Source organism: Cavia porcellus, unplaced genomic scaffold, assembly GCF_034190915.1.
Source record: "Cavia porcellus strain 051 isolate PalLab524CR breed Dunkin Hartley unplaced genomic scaffold, mCavPor4.1 scaffold_31, whole genome shotgun sequence".
NCBI lineage: Eukaryota > Metazoa > Chordata > Mammalia > Rodentia > Caviidae > Cavia > Cavia porcellus.
This window is the reverse complement of record NW_026947514.1, coordinates 30,381,077-30,402,611: the sequence shown is the minus strand read 5'-3', so window position 1 is coordinate 30,402,611 and position 21,535 is coordinate 30,381,077. Positions and strand designations below refer to the sequence as shown.

Below are 21,535 nucleotides of genomic sequence, written 5' to 3'. Positions count from 1 at the left end.
CCTCCTCGGTGTCAGAGTGTGATTTGTAGACAATGCTGCTCTGTCAGCTCAGTGCTGGTTCAGCAGCATCCTTCCAAACATGTATGTGGCAAGGATTTAAAGGCCACCTCTTGTGTAATTTACAGAGTATTGGGAAAGGTTCCTCTGCCTCTCTTTTCAGGATGTACGCAATCATGCAGGATTTTGTACTTAGCATCTGTGGCTCCTGCCTCCTGCCTAACGTGCTCATGGGGAAGTTCGTTTTCCTGCCTGTCACCTGGAAGGATGCTGACAGTTCTCTGTAATCTATTGGGGGATGTGGAGAGGGTTACCCAGAGCAGCATTTTATTTCTGCCATCGTCATAAATTAGTACTGATGGGGTGGGTTAGGTTGTATTGCTCAAGGAAATGCAAGCATTTTATTAGTGAAAGACTTTCAGCTTTAAGAGTAGATGAAACTAAGGAGAGCTTGGCAAGAGGTGGTGATGAATGGTCGATTCATTCTGCAATATTCCTCCTCTAGGTAAGTAATAAAGATAAATGCAAAAAATGCGAATGATGATATAATGGCACCAGCGGGGGGAAGACTACTTTTTCTGCTGTATTTGCTCTTGCCAACTATGTTGCCTTTGTAGGGAAACAAATGTTGAATTTGGAATATAGGAGTTGCAAAATTAGTGTTTCAGTGTTATTCGAGAAAATTATTTTTCAGTTTTTAATTTTTTCAAAATAATTTTGTAAAAAAAACCCTAATTTTGTATTGCTCTGATTATCTGATTTTTGTTGGTTGTATCTCTAATCTAACTTTTAGTTTGCACAGTGGCTCATGATGTTTTATATTAGTAGAGGTCATTGGAGCAAAAGTTCAAGCTTGAGTTAAGAGTCTCACTGCTACTGACCAACATGTTAAGCCCCATGCCATTTGTGAAATATTTCAGCTGAGTTAAAATAGTAACAGTCTGTATAAATGTTGGGTTTTACAAAATGCTTTTACTTTTTTTCAAACCTGCTTTCCTGAAAATTTGGGTCATGAAATTGCGAACCACAATCCAGTATTGAGTCAGTATTCATATGCCTGATTTTGACTGTTGCATATTTGTTTTTAGATGTATTTATTAAATGTTAATTCAAATTGTCCTTCTCTCTTTTTTTTTTAGAGAAAGCATGGGAGTATGGCAATTACAGAATCCCGGTAATACAAGTTCCACTCAGTTTTTTGTGAAAGAAAGCCATTTGTTAAAGTGAAGCCAAGGAACTATTGTGGATTACAGTCTTATTTAAGATCTGGATCTTCAGTGTTTGAAAATCAGGCAACATTTAACCTTTTAAATGAAAAATCTTAAGATTCCATGCAACTGTTGTATTTTTGGCAAGCCATTCTCAAAAAGGGAAGTGCACATCTAAAACACAGATATGATTCTTTCTGCAGGGATTTAAGTCTGATTATTTTTGCATCATGACCAGCTTGAAACGGTCACAGACAGAAAGGCCTGTTGCCACTGACAGGGCCTCTGTTGTTGGCACAGATGGTACCCCCAAAGTCCACACTGATGATTTCTACATGCGTCGCTTCCGGTCCCAAAATGGTAGTTTAGGATCATCAGTTATGGCTCCTGTAGGGCCCCCTCGAAGTGAAGGTTCTCACCATATAACCTCTACTCCTGGTGTCCCAAAAATGGGGGTTAGGGCAAGGATTGCAGATTGGCCTCCTAGAAAGGAAAACATAAAGGAATCCAGCCGTTCAAGCCAGGAAATAGAAACCTCAGGTTGCCTTGAGAGCCTGTCCTCCAAAAGTAGTCCTGTGAGTCAGGGAAGTTCTGTTAGCCTCAATTCCAATGACTCAGCCATGCTGAAGAGTATACAGAACACACTGAAAAACAAAACTAGACCATCGGAGAACATGGACTCCAGATTTCTTATGCCTGAAGCCTATCCCAGCTCCCCTAGGAAAGCTCTTCGCAGAATACGGCAGCGGAGTAACAGTGATATCACCATAAGTGAACTTGACGTGGATAGCTTTGATGAATGTATCTCACCCACATACAAGACTGGCCCATCATTGCACAGGGAATATGGTAGCACATCTTCAATTGATAAGCAAGGAACATCTGGAGAAAGCTTTTTTGATTTGTTAAAGAGCTATAAAGATGATAAATCTGACCGAGGTCCAACTCCAACCAAGCTCAGTGACTTTCTCATTGCTGGTGGGAGCAAGGGTTCTGGTTTTTCTTTGGATGTTATTGATGGGCCCATCTCACAGAGAGAAAACCTTAGGCTTTTTAAGGAAAGGGAGAAACCACTCAAACGACGTTCCAAGTCCGAAACTGGAGATTCATCCATTTTTCGTAAATTACGCAATGCCAAAGGTGAAGAACTTGGGAAATCATCTGACCTTGAAGACAACCGATCAGAAGACTCTGTCAGACCCTGGACATGTCCAAAGTGCTTTGCCCACTATGATGTTCAGAGTATATTATTTGATTTGAATGAGGCAATTATGAACAGGCACAATGTCATTAAGCGGAGAAACACCACTACAGGAGCTTCAGCAGCAGCTGTGGCATCCTTGGTCTCTGGACCTTTGTCTCATTCAGCTAGTTTCAGCTCTCCAATGGGCAGCACGGAGGACCTGAATTCCAAAGGAAGCCTCAGCATGGACCAGGGAGATGATAAAAGCAATGAACTTGTGATGAGCTGTCCATATTTTCGGAATGAGATAGGTGGAGAAGGTGAAAGGAAAATCAGCCTGTCAAAATCAAATTCGGGCTCCTTTAGTGGGTGTGAAAGTGCCTCCTTTGAGTCTACCCTTACCTCCCATTGCACAAATGCGGGAGTGGCAGTACTTGAAGTGCCCAAGGAAAACTTAGTGTTGCACCTGGATAGAGTAAAAAGATACATTGTGGAACATGTGGATCTTGGTGCATACTATTACAGGAAATTTTTTTACCAGAAAGGTGAGTAGAGATGGTCTGTTTTTTAAAAATTTCTTTTTCTGTGTACTCTGGAAAAGTAATATATTAATGTTTTTAGCAGTATGATAGAATTTGCATGAATATCTTTCTCAGTGGTAAAATATTTAAATACCTCTTGGTTGTAGTTTTTTTTTTTTTTTTTTTACATACTTTAACTGTTTTCCCCTTTCAGGAATATAGATGCCTTGTATGTTAAATATTAAATTTGAAAAACACCTTTGATTTAGCAGTGAAATTACAACCTTTGTTGTGTATTTACTCTGTCATTTCTGGGATGAATGTGTAAAGTTGAGAACATTTTAAAAGATTACAAGAACAATTTTAATGCTACTTTTTTGTTAGCACTTTCTGCAGTTAGTCTAGGATTTCTCTGCCACTTCAGTATTATTAGTTAATGGAAATTACATGTGTTCCTATTTCACAGGGACATCAGTCAAATTAAATTATATTACTTTGATAATCTAGGTTTTCAATCTGAGTAGAAACAGTCATAGAAGGAGAAAGTGAGCTTAAGATATTAGCAATTTTCTTTCTAGTTTTGTGTGTGTGTGTATGTGAGAGAGAGAGAGAGAGAGAGAGAGAAAAGAGAGAGAGAGAGAAATAGTTGAGTTTATCCAGTCTGCCCTCCTGCTAAGAAAGGCACTGTGATTTACTGAGAAGTAATGTAAATGAACTCTTTAGAGCTTTCTAATAGAGTTTCTTGTACTATTTAGATTTAGTTTTGTGAATGAAGTTTAATTTCAGATCTGGTGCTCACTATAGCCGTATGACATTGTTCCCTTTAGGATAAATTTATCTTAAGATTTTACGTGATGGACTCAAGATTTATTGATAGAAAGAGCCTCGTCTCATTATTAAATATCTGTGTCTTTATTCATTCCTAAGTGTATGTGGCATGAGTCCTGGAATCAATGCAAATGAACACCTGTCTTTCCTTTTCTTCTACTCCCAGTACTGGAGCTTGAATCTAGGAACTTTACACTAACTCCACGGCCTTTTTAAAAGTTTTGAATTTTAAAATAGGGCCTTCCTAAGTCATTAAGTTTTTCAGGTCAGACTTATGCTTTGATAAACTCCTGCCTTAGCCTCCAAGAGTGCTAGGTTTATGGGCATATGCCATCATACCCAGTGTCATTTTTAAACTGCATTTTCTCAGAATAATTTTCTGAAATTCAGATGTTAGAATTATGTCTTTGTTACACTGACCTTTAATGTAAAGGATTTGTTAGTTTCACAAACTTAGTATTTAGGGCCAATGACTTCTTTATATGATAGTGGATACCTTGTCCTACTAGACATTCTAATAATGGACATTTTGTTGCATTTACATACCAGGTAGGCATTGAGCTGAGCATTGCTTTGACACATATTTTTTCATTTCATCTTCTTGGTGTCCATGAGTTCAGTACTATTGTTAATTCCATTTTCCAGATGAGCAAACTGGGGTTCAGGTGCAACACTGCCCTGAAGCTAGTAAGTCCACTGCCTGGACTCCTCCTTTGTAATTTCTAAACATAGTCATGTTCTCCATTACTGTTCTGTGACCTGTACTTATATTACACTAAGGGATAGGAAACTTATTTAAAATATTTCATCTTTCAAAACCATGGAATAAAACTTTGAAGATTTAATATCCAGAGCAGTCCTGCTTATTCATAATAACTCATAAATTTAAAGGCCTAATTCAGCAACTAATTAGCAACTAATTCAGCAGTTACTAATTTGGAGGATAGAAATTAGTTGAATTAGCAACTAATTCAACATTTACTAATTTGGAAGTTAGAAAGTACTTTTACCTAACATAAGTGGAGTTGCTTAGTGGAATTATTTTTAAAATGCATGTCATAATAGTGTCTTTCCCTTAAGATAAAAATATATTCGTCTAACTCTTGTGAATCCAACGGTTTTTCTGTGACAAAACGACCCTACTCTTTTAAGATCTACATTATATTAATCATGTAAAGCACAAGAAAAAAAAATATCAGTGTAGACATTAGCAATCTGAGCACAGAATCTGTTTCACAATTTTTTTTACTCATGTTCCATAGCCGTTTTGTGTACTTCTAATTAAACAACTTTTAATGGCTTGCTTATATTCTTTCCAAAATCTTCAATTTAGGTTTATAGAAGCAACATCTTTTGTACTCATATTTTGTCAGAGTATATAGTAGTTAAGTTTCATAATTAATATAACAAGTTAGTTGGCATCAGCAAGTGTAGGAAGATGAGCCGACTCTCAGTGTGCAGTCCAGCTGGTTGGAGCACAGAGTACATATGGCACAGGAATGGTCTGCTGGCTTGCTGGTGCCATTTGACCTCTCATCAGCATGATGTCAAAGGAGTGGCCAGCAGTGATAATCCAGGAAACTGGCCCAAGGAAAGGAAGTCACAGAGAGTGACTGCTGTAAAGACCCTGCTCAGGCTGCACAGTGTAGAACTTCCCAGTTAGGCCTGTCATTCTTCATGGTATGGTAAGAACTCTGAGCAGCATTATATGAGGCAGAAATCCAGCCCCTTAAATATAATTATATATTTTAAAACTTAACTGTATTCTTATGGTAATATACAAATATTTAAATAATTCTGTTGTAACTTTTGTTTTGACTCATTAAAATTAGTACCCTAACTTATTTTCCCTTGCCGGAACCATAAAGCAAGTCCTCTTGTTGAAGGAGCTCAGCCAGGTTGGATGAAGTTTACTTTCCCTGCCTGGTGCACATCTCACCCTCTTCATCTCTATTCACCTCTAGTTTCTGTGATGTTTAACATGTGCCTGGTGCCATGGTGGCTAAGACCCTGGGAGGCAGGTGGTGGTGGTAGGGGATTACTGAAGTACATTGCAGCCAGCATTGTATGTAAAATTTCAGCTGATAAATACAGTTTTTTATGAACATTGTTTTGCGGATACAGACTTCAGAGGACATTCAGGTCCAACGTATAATGCTGAACCTTTTAGAGTTTTCAGTGATACAAACAGCCTGCTGTGGCATACATGCCACAGGTTCACTGCCACTGGTATAAGCCAACACCATTGCTGGAAAAATGCTGGGGCAATACAGGAACCTTAGTATTTGGACTTAGTAAAACAGGCACCATGCCATTAATTCTCCTCCTTCCTCCTTCCTCTTTTCTCTTGCCATCTCTCTTTTTTATTGTGTGTGTGTATGTAGGCATGCATGTGTGCACGCACATGCAGGAGTGGGTAAGTGGGTGGGGTTATAATGAGATTTACCCAGGATGAAATGACAGTAACAACATAGCTCACATTGATGGTATTACTGCTTTTTGTACACCTGCTTAATAATACTCAGAGAACATCATTGTGAACCTGTCTTTGTGGTCAAAATTTCAGTGATATCACAGCAGCTTACTCGGGAGACACAGGCCTGGCAATAGGGAATTCATTTTGACCTGATAATTCTCTTTGGAGTACATATATTTTGTTTTTAATTTTTATTTGGTTACCATGATCAAAATACCAAGGAGATTTCTAAGTGGAAAATCCTATATCATAGAATAATTAAATCTTGCTTAGACCTAGCATGGGTTATTGCCTACCCATGACTTGCCCCTGTTTTTGTGGTCCCATAGGACTTTTCAGGCTTTTCACCAAGTGTGAAGTTGTCTATGAGATATACTCATTTTTAAAAATTTTTATTTTTTATTAGTGCCATGTTTGCAATACTGTAATTACATTCATTGTGGGACTTCGGTACATGTACATAAGTTGTCTCAATTCTGTGAGGCATATTCTTGAATCTTATTTAGAGGGATGCATTAAGGAAAGGCAGAAAAGCCTTGGCAGAGGCATTTGTTGAACCATTGGTAAATAGTATTGATAGGCTAGTCTGTTATGCCAGGTGGAGTGTAGTTTTCAAAGTCATGTTACTGAAGATGCCCTCATAGGGCTTAATCTGTTTCTCAGTAGCTAGGAGAAACTGCTATAATAGTCTAGATCTCAGCTAAGACTATTTCTCACCTCTACAAAGAGGAAAACCTAATGCTTGTGCATTTAATTATTCGGATAACACTAAACCGTCAGATTTTATTCTTACTGCTCACCTTCCCCCTTATACCCTCTCCCTCTGCACAGACATTAGATTTGGTAGCATGTCTGACACCAGGATTATCAGTTTGAGAATACATGTTGAATTTCAGTTGCTACTTTGAAGTTATTTTCTTTCTTTGCCACTCATGGTCTGGTAATCAGCCATCTTTAACATCCTTTCTTTAGAATATTTCATATAACCTCATGTGTATCAAAGTGACAGTTTTAGCACTTTGATACATTTTTCAGTTTTGCTATCAAGACCTGTTCTTCCAGTGCCAGTCTGTTAAATCAGCCTCATTAGCAACTATTGCAAGTTTTATTGAATTGTTTTATGGTACACAGAGTACATCAGAAAGCACAAGCAAACAGAAAAGTGATCTTTCTAGATTGAGACCCAAACAGCCATATAACTTCAAACTCTTGCCTATAGCCTATAATAATAGATAATTAAAACCACCCCACTCTAAAATAATTTTTATTGAAATATACATTATTTCCCTAGACTATAAGCTTTTTTCTGAAGTTCTTGTATACACATACTTTATGGATGAGTGTGAGCCTCTGTAGATCTAATACACAGGATAATTAACTAACCATGATGTGACTACAGCTGCACTCTGCCATCTGTGCTTACGTTAACAATTAGTAGGTGGCTTGGCCTTGTTCTTCATGTGGAGTTTTTTTTTTTTTTTTTTTAATTGTTTCCAGTAGAGATACAAGTGAAGAAAGTGCTCAAGTGTAACCAGTGAGTCTTTTTGTTTGGAACCCTTGCTTAAAGAGGCCAAACCTGGAACATGTCTCTGCTAGTTATATGTGATGTATTAAATAAGGCAAGGGGAGGCTGGGAATCTAGCTCAGCAGACAGCACCTGTATGACAAAGCACAAGGTCGTGAGTTCCAATCCTGGTACCAAAAAAACAAAAACAATTAAATAAGCCAGCAGTCATGAATGCAGCATTTAAAATCTAACGAATCTTTTCATTTTATTTTTCCCACATTTTTATTAGTATATATTGAATATACAGATTAATGAGTATCATTTTGACTGATCTATGCATGCATAGACTGTACTTTAATCATTCTTCCCCACCTCACTTTCACATATTCTTGGTGGGGGAGGGTTAAGGTATATGATTATTTTGATCATATTCATACCCTATATTACCATTACCAACCCTTATACTGCCTCTTTCTTCCGGGTTCCCATGGAGGAAACAGTTTAAAGAGGGTCATCCTCATAGAGGAAGCAGTGCCTTACTTACTTCAGGAAAAGATTTTTTAAAAAATCATCAGGGAACACCATATAGCTATGTGCATTTTTAAAGGTTTTGCTTATTTTTATTATTTTTCTTTTAAAAGAATCATTCTAGCCAGGCATGATGCCTCATGCCTGTATTTCCAGCATGTTTCTCAGTAGCTGGGAGGCTGAGGCAGGAACATTGCCACAAGTTCAAGGTCAGTCTGGGTTACTCTGTGAGTTCAAGTCTGGTCTGAACTGCAGAGCAAGACCCTGTCTCAAAACAAACAAACAACTTCTATAAATACATGAATCTTAGGCTTGAGAAAAACTATCGGATACCTTACCATGTAGGATTTTTAAAGAATATTTTGTACCATGTTTGGTTTTCTGACATGGATAGGTTTCTTCAGTAAGTTAGGAGTGTCAGGGAACAACACATCTGTCCTCTTGAGCCATGCCTTGCTCTTTGCTCTTGAACTTAGCAATTAATTCTTTTAAACTTAGTAGTGGAAAGTTTAATACATGCATTATAATTTATTAATTGCCCTTTATGTTTTACTAAGATTACATAACAGTATACCTCATTTAAAGGTAGTTCTGTATATATTCCTTCACAGTGAGATTTGAGGCACCAAGTAAGTTCTTCAGAAACTAACCTAGAAATGTATTTCACTGCCATCCTTTATTTGAGACAAGGTTTCATTCTGTTGCCCAGGCTGGCCTTAAACTCCTAGGCTCACATTAATCTATTCTTCCTTCTTAGCCTTCTGAGGAGCATGTGCTGCTGAACCCAGTTTGCTTTTAACTGCTCATAGTTTACAGGCTACTCGGTGTTAAGGCCTTACATGTTTGCTTCTTTGAAAATAAACTTCTTCCCCTTTGCTATGAACTATATAACTCAAGATGGCCCTGAACTTGCAGCAGTTCTCCTGCCTGCCCTCCTGAGCACTGGGATTACAGGCATGCACCACTGAGCCTGGCTTACAGTATGTAATTTATTGCTATTAAGACAAAGAATAAGCTTTTAAACATTGCTTTTTTCCTTAGGAAAGTCTAGAATCTCTTTGCTCTGTCTGGAAGTAAATTCCTTTAAGATGGTACAATTCTTAGATTTTTCCTCATTTCCTCTTTTGTATTTTAAAGAGAAAAAATAACAGTTTCAAAACAGGCTAGTAGGTGAGTAATAATTAATATACTACGTATTGTTATCTGTAGTTATTCAGAGTATAAGATATGAGAATGAGGGGCTGGGGATTTAGCTCAGCGGCATAAGCGCCTGCCTTGCAAACAGGCAGTCGTGAGTTCAATCCCTGGTACTGATAAAAACAAAAAAGACAAAAAAAAAAAAGGTATGAGAATGAAATCTTGACCTAACAATATCAGCACAGCCTTTCTTTTAGTGAACTAAGAGAAACTAGCTGTATAACTATCTTAACTGTCTTGTGCATAAATATTTTTTCTTTTTCCCTCCCTTTGTTTCCCCATTCCGTTACAGTTTGTCTTTTCTTTTGAACAGTTTCTTCCTAATTCATAATGTCTATGTACAGTTTGGATCCTTCTTACCTGTTCTAATCAGACAATACGATGTTTATGGATGACTTATTTACTTTCTAAATTTCAGGGTTTTTTTTTTTTGTCTTTTTCGCTTTTATCGGTACCAGGGATCGAACTCACGACTGCCTGCTTGCAAGGCAGGCGCTTATGCCGCTGAGCTAAATCCCCAGCCCCATAAATTTCAGTTTTTAAAATTTTTGTCACTTACAGTGCTTATCAATTTTATCTTCTGGATAGGAAATTGGTACCTGGCTTTATATGTTCTGAAATTCAGTCTTTTCACTGGATTTAATTTTCAGTTACTTTTTTGTTTTTCCTGAAAGCCTATTATTTTTGTTTTCCTATAATTATTTTTCATAATACCTTTTCCCTATTATATAGGCTTTTTCTATGATAGTAACTTAAAAATTTTGTTTTGAATTCTTTTTTTTAAATTTTTATTTTAAAGAGAATAAGATAAAACAGGGCATAACAAAACAGATCAGAACGGAACAATGTAAGCAACACAGTATTTCACAAGACAACCCATAATTAACAGTACTACCATAATGTCTCTTTCTTTCAAATAGTTGACTATAATCTCATATACAATAGTATGAAACATAACAAAATCGTATAAAACCATTCAAAAGAATGAAAGTAGTACAGGGCATTCAGAACCAAATAACAGAGAATGAACAATGGCTACTATATTATCTTATTTTCCATAGGAAATTTGTTTATACTGTCACACATAATAAAATTCAATAAGATACAATATGATAGAACCAGTGGAAACAGAAAAACAAAAACATGGTAGGACTTCAAAGTGTTTTGAATTCTTTTTCCTGAATGATCTGTATTTTCTGGTGGTATCAATCTCCTCCCCTACCTGTCTTGAATTGCCTGCTGTTGTTTTCCCTTGGTTGTGAACAGATCTCAGTCGTGATGAGTTGTTGGATTGAGTTCCTTGAAGCTCTTAGGATTCTTTCCCCAGCCGGCGTCCTCTAACATAGTAAGGCTGAGGCCCCTTGAGGTTGGAGACCATAGGTTAAGCTTTTCAGTAAGTGTTTTACAAATGGATGAATCTTCTGGGCTGATGTAAGGAATTAAATGTATTGATCACAGTGTGAGTGCAAGTTAGAGGCTAGTCTAGACAACATAGTGAGATGCTGCCCTCAACACCTATCTTTCATCCTCCCCAAAAAAGATTTAAAAGAAAATAAATATTTTTGAGTTGAGGAATTAGTATATCTTGTATCAAGTAGGGAGAAGGCAGGGCCATGGGCTTTGTGTCGCAGTTCAGGCACCAAGTAATACCTGCAGTTCTTTTTCACTCTCTTCAGGAAATGAGATCCCACCAACAAGTCTGTATGCAGCTCTGGCAGTTTTGTGGAAGTTAAGCAAAACCACTAATTGATCCCCAAAGGCACAAAGTACCATTACTGATTCTGACTTTTACTGTTGTAAACTAAAGTAGAGACAACTCACGGTATGTTTAAGACTGTGGTTCTCTTGACTACTTTGAGTATCCATGCTGTTTTTGAACATTTGTTAGAGATCACTGATAAGGTGTTTTTGTTGTTTGTTTTGGAGTAGTCAGGGATCTTTCCATGCCTCTTGCGTGCTATGCAAGGCTTCCACTATTGAACCATTCCATTCTTTGTATTATTTTTCTTTTAACCATTTTGATGCAATTTATTAATGTAAACATAATCCATAATGAAGCTTACCTTTTTTAGGGGTCTCAAATGCCAGGGTTTTTTGTTTTTGTTTGTGAGACAGAATCTCACTTTGTAGGTCACCCTGGCCTTGTATTCGTAGTGTAGCCTAGGCTGGCACTGAACTCATAGCAATCCTCCCAGCTCAGCTCTCCAAGTGATAGGATTACAGGCACGTGTCACCATGTCCAGTTCAAATGCTCTTCACAACCCCAAATACCATACAGTTTTGCAAGTAGGCCAGCCCACTTTTTAAAAGTTACTTACAGAAAGAAGTTTCACCTCAGAATCCTAAGCACTTTGTAAATATTAGCATTTACTCTTATGCAACAATGATTATCAGCTTAGTGCAGAGATTTGGGACAGAATTCTGGCATGTGATCAGTCCTATGTAAATGTCCCCATCCATTCCTCTGACCGCCTTTTGATTGCGATGCAAAATCTTCAGCTATTTAGTTCTTGGAACCTCAGATCTTAAAATTAGGATGAACCCTCTGAGTCTACAGCTGAGAATCTTTAAGTAGTTTGTTTCCAAGAAAGAGAGTCATTTAAGTGAAAGAATGGCCTTTTATTACCTTCTTTTGGGCAAACCTGAGACAGAAACTGAGACAAAGACAGATAGATAGAGAAACTGAACCCATCAGGGCTTTCGTCCGGAGACCTTCTCCTCTACTCCTTTCTCTTTCCCTCCACAACTGTCTACCTAGGTTTCTATTTTATTTTTTTATTAGTACATAATGATTACATTCTTTGTAGGGAGTTGGTATTTATATAACATATAAATACCATATAACACACCTTCATCTCCTTCCCCTTGCTTAACGGCAAAGTAGAATGTTTTTTGTTCTCTGACTTTGTTTTATCTTACCTTTTAATATAATCTATAGTTATAATGAAATATAGTAAGTTGCACAAAAATAAACATTTGAACCCAATAGGAGAGATAAACAGTTTCATAGAAACTTGTGCTATGGTGAGCAGTCTTACTACTTTCATCCAAATTCTATTTTAATGAAAATATGAGATCAAAGTTCATATCTATTACTTACAGTAACAGTGGTACACTTGTATCCCACCAAATAGAATTTTAACAAAAAATAGTTTCAAATATTAACATGGTGACATAATTCTAACAAGCAGGTAGAGTTGTCACTATTCCATTCTTTGGTCTGCTGATATAATGATACTCAAATCTCTGAACTTATTACTTGTAGCTTAACATTCTTTTTCTCCAGTACTTATGTGTCTTCTAGAGAAAATGGAAAAGCTTTTATTTTTCTTTGTGTTGTCAGTTAGGGTAGCTCTAAGATTAGGATGTGAATATTTTTGCGACTCTAACATGGATGGCCATGTTGCTTTCTAAAATGGTTGCTACCAATCCAGAGTGCCACTAGCAGTAAATATATAAATATATCACAGCTCTACTCAGGGTTGTTTTTCTTATTTCTGAAAAATTGCTTCTAATTGCGTTAGGCATGAGATAGCAACTAAGTTTTGCTTGTTTTATGCTTCTTTGTGATGTTTCTTTTCCTTAAAGTTTTAATTGTAAAAAATGTTTTAAGCTACAAATTATAACTGATACGTTATTTAAAAATGAAAATGTATTTTTGCTGTTTATACTTACATTCAGTCTAAATTATGCTCATGTCCTTGTGGACATGTATAAAATAAAACACTAGTATTTAATTTATAGGTATCATGAAAACCAGTATGAGCAATTCAGTAACTGCTACTTGGATCTTGTAGCTCTTGTGACTATATTTTATTTTTCTCTTTTGCATTTAAAATGCCAGTCTTAACTTTTTTTTTTTTTTTGCCTCTGTACATGTGTATGCAGTTTATAAGCAGGCAATCTCTACCTGAACTGATTATGTAGAGGACTGAACTATTAAATAATTTCCCTCTTTCAGAATAGTAATTTCTGTTATTATTGTGAATGTATCAGATAAAAATGTAACTATTTTGTGCAATATTATAGTAATGACAGAATTCTTCATAGGCACTCTGTGCTGCCCTTGTTAAAACTCAGAAACCAGAGCTAATAAAAAGACCAAGTGGCCAGGGGTTTAGCTCAGTGGCATAAGCGCCTGCCTGGCAAACGTGAGATCATGAGTTCAATCCCTGGTACCAAAAAAAAAGAAAGAAAGAAAAAAAGAAAAAGAAGATGACCAAGTGTTTGATGCATATGACCAGTGGAACTAGGAAAGGACTACCTCTCTCTTTCAACACAGAAAAACATTGCCTGTGTAGTACATCATTATATGTGATCTGACTAGACAAACAGTGTATCCCTTTTGGCAATAAATTTTATTTTATTATTTTTATTAATAAAATTTTGGAAGTTTTGGGGAACACAATGATATATAAAAGTACTGAGCAAAATAGCTTTGAAGTTACTAGCTAAAATAATGTTTGAATTTTGTTAATATCGTATGACTTGTGATACATCATCTCTAAAGCATAGTTGCTGCATTTGTTAAAAAAAATGGAAAGAAATGCCTGTGGTTGAAGTGAAAATTAGAGTGTTCGAAAAAGTGTTTTGCTTTGTGCCCTGTGTCATTCTGACATAGTGGATTGGTGTGTTTGGCTCTAAAATGTTACTGTATCAGGTGGTGCAGTACCAGTATTTAAGTTCATCCATCGTCGGCTTTACTCATCTCATTCCTTATTCTTTTGTTCTTGATTTTCCTCGTACTGAATTTCCTCATCAGAATCTGCTTTGCTTAACATTCCTCATCTGTAACTCCCCTGCTCTTGTTGCCCTTCCCCTCTAATTTTTTTTTTTTTACCTTGAAAGAAAGACAGTGCTGATTGTGGATCTGACTGGAAGAACTCCCTGCAATGGATACCTGTCTCCACTAGCCAGGAATGAAGGTAGATGTATGGTAGGGGAGAATACACTGTATCAAACAAGCATAGAAACACTGCCCAGAAGTCAGAGCACTGATTTACAGGTACAGCATTCCAGTGGAGTTGAAGGACAGACAGAGCTAAGTGTGGCCAGAAGAACCAGACTATGACTGTAAAATTTGTCTGATTCCTCTTGTGATCAGAATCTAAAACTCTTAAGGGTGCCTTTCTGAATTTAACTCTTCTGTACTGGAAAGGCACACAGTGTATTGGACTTTGAATTGGATAAACTAGGGATCGTGTCAAAGATATTTTGCCTGTCTTTTCATAATCCTTAAGAGCAGGGAAACAGAATGGACAGAAACAAGGCTTTCATTGTGAGAACAGTTTTTATTCGAATTGGAAGACTTTTAGAACAAGTAAAATCTGATTGTGAATAGTAGTAAATTTAACACAGGAAACAGAACCAGAATCTCCATCTGTGCCAGTAGAACAGACATAGATGAAGACTTACTGGAAATGCTGTTTTAGATATAATAATAGAGCTGTTTTTCAATTGAGGAAAAAAATCAGTGTTTCCACACAGACACATACATTCAAGGTCTTTTCGGCATTATCAAACCAGATATGGCTTTGTTTATAGATTGATTCTCAAGAATGTGTATGAAGGTAATTTTCATAACTATTCTCTCACCTCAAAAATATATTATTTTTGTAGCTGGAAAAAATTGCACAAAAATATTATCAGTTTTGATTATGATACTAAAAAAATGATCATTAATTTTGTAGTTTTTATTTACAAACTAGTCTTCATTTTCAGTTTTTATGTTGGTGTTCATTTTTAAAACCACACTTTAATTTTATCTGCAAAATAATATTAAAATGGTCGATTTTATATTTTTACAAATTTTTTCATTATATTTCTCAAATTTTTGTATTTCAGATATATTAAATATTTGGTTTCAGTGATTCATGCTATGAGTTCTTAATACTTTTAAGTATCGGTATTGCTATGCAAAGTAAAGATTTTCATTTTGTGTCAGTATTGTCATGGTTCTCTAAGCAATACTTGAGATGATACCTAAAAGATGAGAAGACTTGGTCAAATGAAGAAGAGTTGTGAGAAGCATGTCAAAGGCAGAATTTTTCAGATGCAAATTTGCACATCTGAAAGAGAAGGCAAGTATAGAGGAGGGATGAAAAAAACAGCTGAGTGAGGATGCAGTGGTAAGGTAGTAACAGACTGCAAGGACCTTGGGGAATCCAGAAAAGAATTTTAATGATGATGGCCAGTCAGATTTGCATGTTAGAAGCATCATCAGATTTGTGTGAATGTGTTAGATAAAAGCAAACCAGTTATTACACTCAAGTGAGTAGGATAAGGCAAGAGGCAGTAGGTTGGATAAGAAAAGTAGATTTGAGAGATATTTAGGAAGTAGCTTGCACAAGCCATGGCAGTGGATCTTGACTGAGCATCAGTGTGAACATAGTAACAGTCACTGGAATAGAGACTGCAGAGAGAGCAGAATAGATGGGAAGGTGCTGGTTTCACTTTTGCAGACATCATGGTACAGAGTTCCATCAGGTGGATGTAGAGATAGGTCTAACACTCAGAGAAGTCTGGAGGATACATATACATTTTAGAACGTGGTCAGGATTTAGATATCAGCAGTTGAAGTTCTGAGATTGGATGGAAAAGTATGGTTAAAGGAAAATTAGAAGAAGATGATGGAATAGATATCAAGAAGTAAGAGTGAAAAACCATTGATTGCTTGTGGTAGAAATTATGGATAGTTTGAGTAAAGAACCAAAAGTACCATTTGTTTTAATTTGAATGGTGACCCATGCACTAAAGGGCAACTCTTTCAGAGGTTTTCCAGGGAAGGAAAGACAACAGAAGATGGGCTGGGGATTTAGCTCAGCTGCATAAGCACCTGCCTGCCAGGCATGAGGTCCTGAGTTCGATCCCCAGTACAAAAAAAAAAAAAAAAAAAAGAAGAAGAAGAAGAAGAAGAAGAAGAAAAAAGACAATGTAGGATAACTCTTTAGTTCTGAAGAATAATAAGGAGCCAAGGGTAAGCTGTATAATAAAGAAGAGACGTCAGCCCAGCCATGATGACAGTGAGCATGTAAAGGGAGAAATTAAAGAGGACAATCAAGCCATCAGCATTCCTAGTAAGGTAGAATGAACAGAGACCAGGTTCTGGTGGAGATTAGGGTTCTTTGTATTATAGGAAGAAGGATGGCGATGGGTAATGGGGAAGTTTGCTTCTGAACTGGCTTCTTTTCTCTGTGATGTAGACAATATTGTCATTAGGTGAGTTTGAGGAGAAAGTAGCTAAATGTGAGAATGTTTGAAACATTTAGCTGTGCAGAAGCAGAGAAAGTGAGGTTCCCTGCAAACACTTGAGAACCACAATGAGTTGAGTTTATTGATAAATCGATAATAGCCTTGTGTTTTTGTGAATTTCCCTGTCTGCAGAGCAGCAGTCCCACTTTCCATTCCTGAAGCATACAGGGCATTATTTGAAAAGTTGCTGGTGTTGGGTTTCAGTGGAAGCTGTGAAGTGTAAGGAATGACTATAATGACTATGATTCTTACTCATTTTTGAAGCATCCACTGTTGTTCTGTGCTGCTGTATTAAATTTCCTCTGAAGTTATTTAAGTATGTTAATTGAAGCACTTTGCTCATTAGCAAATGGCCCCAGACTGCTGTCTTGTTTTTCTTTAAGTTCTTGTCCGCTTTTTTATACTATTTCTGTCTCCTCCTTTTCTGTTTTCTTCCTTGTTGTCAGTTGTTCTATCACATTGCTGTCTGCATGCAAGTCTCTATCAGCCCTACACCCTGGACTTTGTCAACATCTGGACTTATCACACCTCTGAAATAAAGCTGTGGCTTGAAGACCTGAGAACCAAGCTTGTTAGAATTGTGTGCAAAGTAAGAGTAAATAACCTGAGTGTGATTCTCATGTGCTGTGCTTTGAGGATGTACATGAGTGTTTGTACATGAATTTTGTGACATATATCAGGTTGTTCCTTAGTTGCTCATATGAGATGTCTGTTGGCTGAATTTCCATTGTGTTTTGTTTTCTTATTTTGAATTTCCATGGATTATAATATTTTTAGAGAAGCCTCTATATTTATGATAATTTTTCTAATCAATGCTTTAATACTTTCACAGTATCTGTATATATACATTATCTAAAAATTTTAAAGCCATATGATTAGACATATTATATTATTCCTTATTATTCTCATGGATTTTCAAATACTTGTATATTTTGTATGGAAATAACATATATTCTCAAATATTTATGCATTTTGTATGCAAATAATGTACCATTTCACAACTTGGTCATTTAATCATGTTACATGTAAATGAAATAAAACAATATAAAGAACATATTTTGGAGGTTTGTAAAATAACTTATTAACAGTTTTCATACATGTTGTGTGAACTTCCTCATCTGTGAACATCTCATATACATATCAACAATTTTAATTTTTTAAAGAACTATATACTTGGATGCCTGATAAATATCAGTTTAACATTTTCTATAAGTTAATTTGGATTTCCACTTTCCTTCTTGTGAGAAGGAAGATAAACTCCACACCTGTCTTTGGAGACTTTTTTCCTATGCCCAAGGGTATGCAAAGAGTTGGAGCCCTGGGCAGTTGAGTTCATAGAGTTGACCCTTCACTCATCTGGCCATACTGGTCACCTAAGAGAAACGTACTCTCCCATCTCCAATCATTTCCCTCAGGTCTTCTGTGTTTTCTGGAAGCCTTTTTGTGCTCATTACATAGAAACCATTAGGCTCCTGCCTCCCTGAGCCCTCTACAGTTCTTTCCTTTGAAGTTCTCCACCTTAACTTACATGAATCAGAAGGCTACTGGCTCATTCCCTTACATTACCTCGCTTTTCTCTCCTACCCAGTATCATCATAGGAGATGATACTCTCCCATCCTCAAACTCTGTACTCAGCAGATTCAGGAAGTTTATTTTAAATAAAAGCCAAAAACCTTTTCTTAGGGATTGCACACAGTGTAGCCTGATAATGATGGCTCATAGGGATAAAACACAAATTTCTTTTAGAAATCACCAAAGAGTAGAAAATTTAGCAGGCCATTTCTGTTCAGTGTGCTCTCCTTTGGAAGGAAACCTGTGTAACTTTAGTTTTTATAACTCATTGAGGACTATTAATTTTATTAAACTTGCCCACATTTTATTAATAGGCAGTAATTTTTGAGTGATGATTTTAAATGCTGAGCACAATATAACATTTTCAAGTGTTAGTACATTTTCTAATTATCTTTTATCTTATTTCACCTAAGAACACTGGAACTATTTTGGGGCTGATGAGAATCTTGGTCCAGTGGCTGTGAGCATTCGAAGGGAAAAACCAGAAGAAATGAAAGAAAATGGATCTCCATACAACTATCGAATAATTTTTAGAACTAGTGAGGTAAGTTGCAATTGAGAAAAATTTTAGGCTTAATTGGAGTGGGACCAAATGAAATAGTAAGAGCAATTGGTTTCCATGGCACATGGTCAGAAATGTCCTTGTGACTTAAAAAAAAAGCAATGTGTGTGGTGGGGGAGGAGTGTCCTTGTGTTTATTCTAATGGTGATAGAAGTAGAGAAGACTGATTAGGTCTGGATCTTTTCTTTCAGCCTAGTTCTGGAGAGATGAAATAAGTAAATGGGAATTTTGCTTCAGAGAAGGCTGTTGCCCATGAAATATGCTCCAAGAAAATTGGAACCCTCAGAATTCTGCATGGGATATCCTGTGCAGACTAACCAGAAAGCGCTCAGCCAGCCAGCTTGAGGTGCCAGGCACAAAAAGATGAGAGACAGCCGCCTAAGACTTAATTCAGTCTTCCAAACCATTCTTTAGGGCATAGACTTGAGCTAAGATGACAGAAACTTTTCTTCTTCTATCTTTATTTTGCTGTATCTAGCATCTATTTTCTAAGGCCTAGGACACAGAATTTGAATTAGAGGTTAATTGTGAGTAAGCAAGCTCTTTGAGCTCTTTAGGACTATAAATACACATAATAAATACATTTATTTTAAAACAAAGCACTGGTTAGAAAAAGGAAAAATAAAATTGCTGACAGGTTTTTTTTTTTTTTTTTTTTTTTTTTAATTTGTGCGCAAGTTTGGGACTATGAGGTTCTTTTTTGTTTTTTTTTTCCTAAACATCTGTATAATTGTTCCAGCCATCAATTTGTTTCCTCTAAGACTGACCCTAATTTATTTTAGTATTGTTTTTATGCATTGATGCCCAATATTCCCTTGAGAAACCTGGAAGATAATGGTTTTGAAGCTAAGTTTAAATAGGGCATTTGGCTTCATTTCCTCCCTTGAATGGCAAGCAAGTTCTGTCGGTTGGCTTCACTTAGTAATTGTACCTAAACCTGAACTCTGGGGAAATTAAAAGTAAGGTTTTTAAAGGCAAGACTGTAATATCTAATGTGTTGTTTATGGTAGCCAAGGGAAAATGAAGAGCTAACGTGCTCTCCTGTACTCTTCCTCTGTGTCAGAGCTGGTAGTTACGTGGTGTGCAGTCTTGAGAATGTGCCTCGTGGAGAATGTGCCTCCTGTATTGAGCTAGGCTGCTGCCCTTTACTGGGTTCTCATATGCACAGGTCTCTGTGACCTCACCCTTATCTCATCTTCAAATTGATTGTTTTGTTTTGTTTTTGTCCTGTTCTTACTTTTTTCCTTTCTCAAGACTATTTTAAGTCCCATCTTAGTTTTCTTCATGCCACTATTCTGCTTGTCCTTCGTGCCACAAGGTCATCAAAATTCCCTAAAAGCCACATTTTTTCCTCAGATCCTGCTGTAGTTTCCATAGCCTGTCCCTCCTCAGCTGGCCTTGGAGGCACTTCTTGCCTTTTAGGACTGAGTTCTGTCCTGATCTCTGTTCTGGTCTGAGAATGGCACTGTTTCCTTTCTTTTGCTACTGTTGTTTTTCTTTATTGCCTCTGCCTAGAGTTTTCTTCTTATGCCTCCCTCCAGGGTACCCGTGATAGGTTGGGCTTTTTCCTGCTGGCCCATTCAGCTGAGTTCTGTTCTTTGGATACTTGCCCTTAGTTTTTGGTTGACAGGACCAAGTCAAATATTGTTAAAAAACCATAGCCTTGTTTATGTTCAAATTAATGTTTAGTTCCTGGCAACTCTGGGGTTCCCCGTGGTTCCAGCCAGAAACCTCAGTTACTTCACTTATTTATTTTTCTTTGGAGACAGGGTCTCTCTGTATGGTCCAAGATGGCCATTACTGGCTGTGCAGTGCAGGTTGGCCTTGAACCTGCTGTGTAGCTCAGGCTGGTTTCAAGTGCTGAGATTACAGCTGTTTGCCACCATTCCTGGCACTTAAAGTTAGTTTTGACTTTCTCTGCTCATGTCCTTCCCTCTGTCAGCCACCCTTGTCAGTTTTGTCTTCAAAATGCTTGATCTAGTATTTAGCACTTCCTCTGAGCCTGAGTTTGGGGCTGATCGTGCTGTGGAAACTGGTCTGCCTCTGCCTTGAACCCTGTGTCCTTTGGACCCAGCAGATCTCTTTGAAATATGATCCAGATGTCCCTATTCCTCTTCAGAATCCCTTAAAGGTTCTCCATATCCTTCAAGTAAAAGCCACTCTCCTTGACAGCCTAAGACCTCACATATCTGCTCCCAGCCATCTCTCTAACCGTAACTCTGGTGCCTCTGGCTCCTGCTTAGAACACCACTTCAGCAGCATCTAACCCATACATCTATCACCTGGCTCCAGCCGTCTTGTTTCCTTCTAACTTGTACTTATAAAACCACGGGGTTTTAAATCTTGGGCCACTGGATCTTTATTTTTTCGCCTTTCCTATTTCATATCCCCTTCTTTATTTTTCATGAATACTTAACACTGTCTTACACATTTTGATTATTGTTGTCTGCTTTCTCTTTATTCCACTAGAATATAAGCCCCACAGAGGTGGAAACTTACTTGCCTTGTTTCTTGAAGTATGCTTACTTGCTAAAATAGCCTGGACTAAAGCTCAGTAGTAGAGCACTTGCCTAGCATGTATAAAGCCTAGGGGTTCCATTTTAAAACACCTGTCCCCTCCCCCCAAAAAAGAAAGAAAGAGTAATAAAATTGGCACTTCCCTTCCTCAGTCTTCTCCTTTCTGTGTTTTCTCCTCCCTCCCTAA

The 21,535-nt window shown here is 37.1% G+C and overlaps 1 protein-coding gene across 28 annotated transcripts in view; it reads left to right on the top strand.

Moving 5' to 3' along the window:
* Window positions 1-21,535, top strand: part of Sipa1l1 (signal induced proliferation associated 1 like 1) — a 334,454-nt gene that overhangs the window by 202,720 nt on the left and 110,199 nt on the right. For 27 of the 28 annotated variants that reach the window (XM_063241579.1, XM_063241588.1, XM_063241597.1 and 24 more), the window contains 2 exons: window positions 1,137-2,933; window positions 18,683-18,813. In XM_063241579.1, coding sequence (XP_063097649.1) covers window positions 1,436-2,933; window positions 18,683-18,813 — 1,629 coding nt within the window. In that variant the 5' untranslated portion in view covers window positions 1,137-1,435. Of the gene's footprint in view, window positions 1-90; window positions 503-1,136; window positions 2,934-18,682; window positions 18,814-21,535 lie in introns of those variants that run through there. The other variant, XM_005004801.4, reaches the window with a different exon arrangement.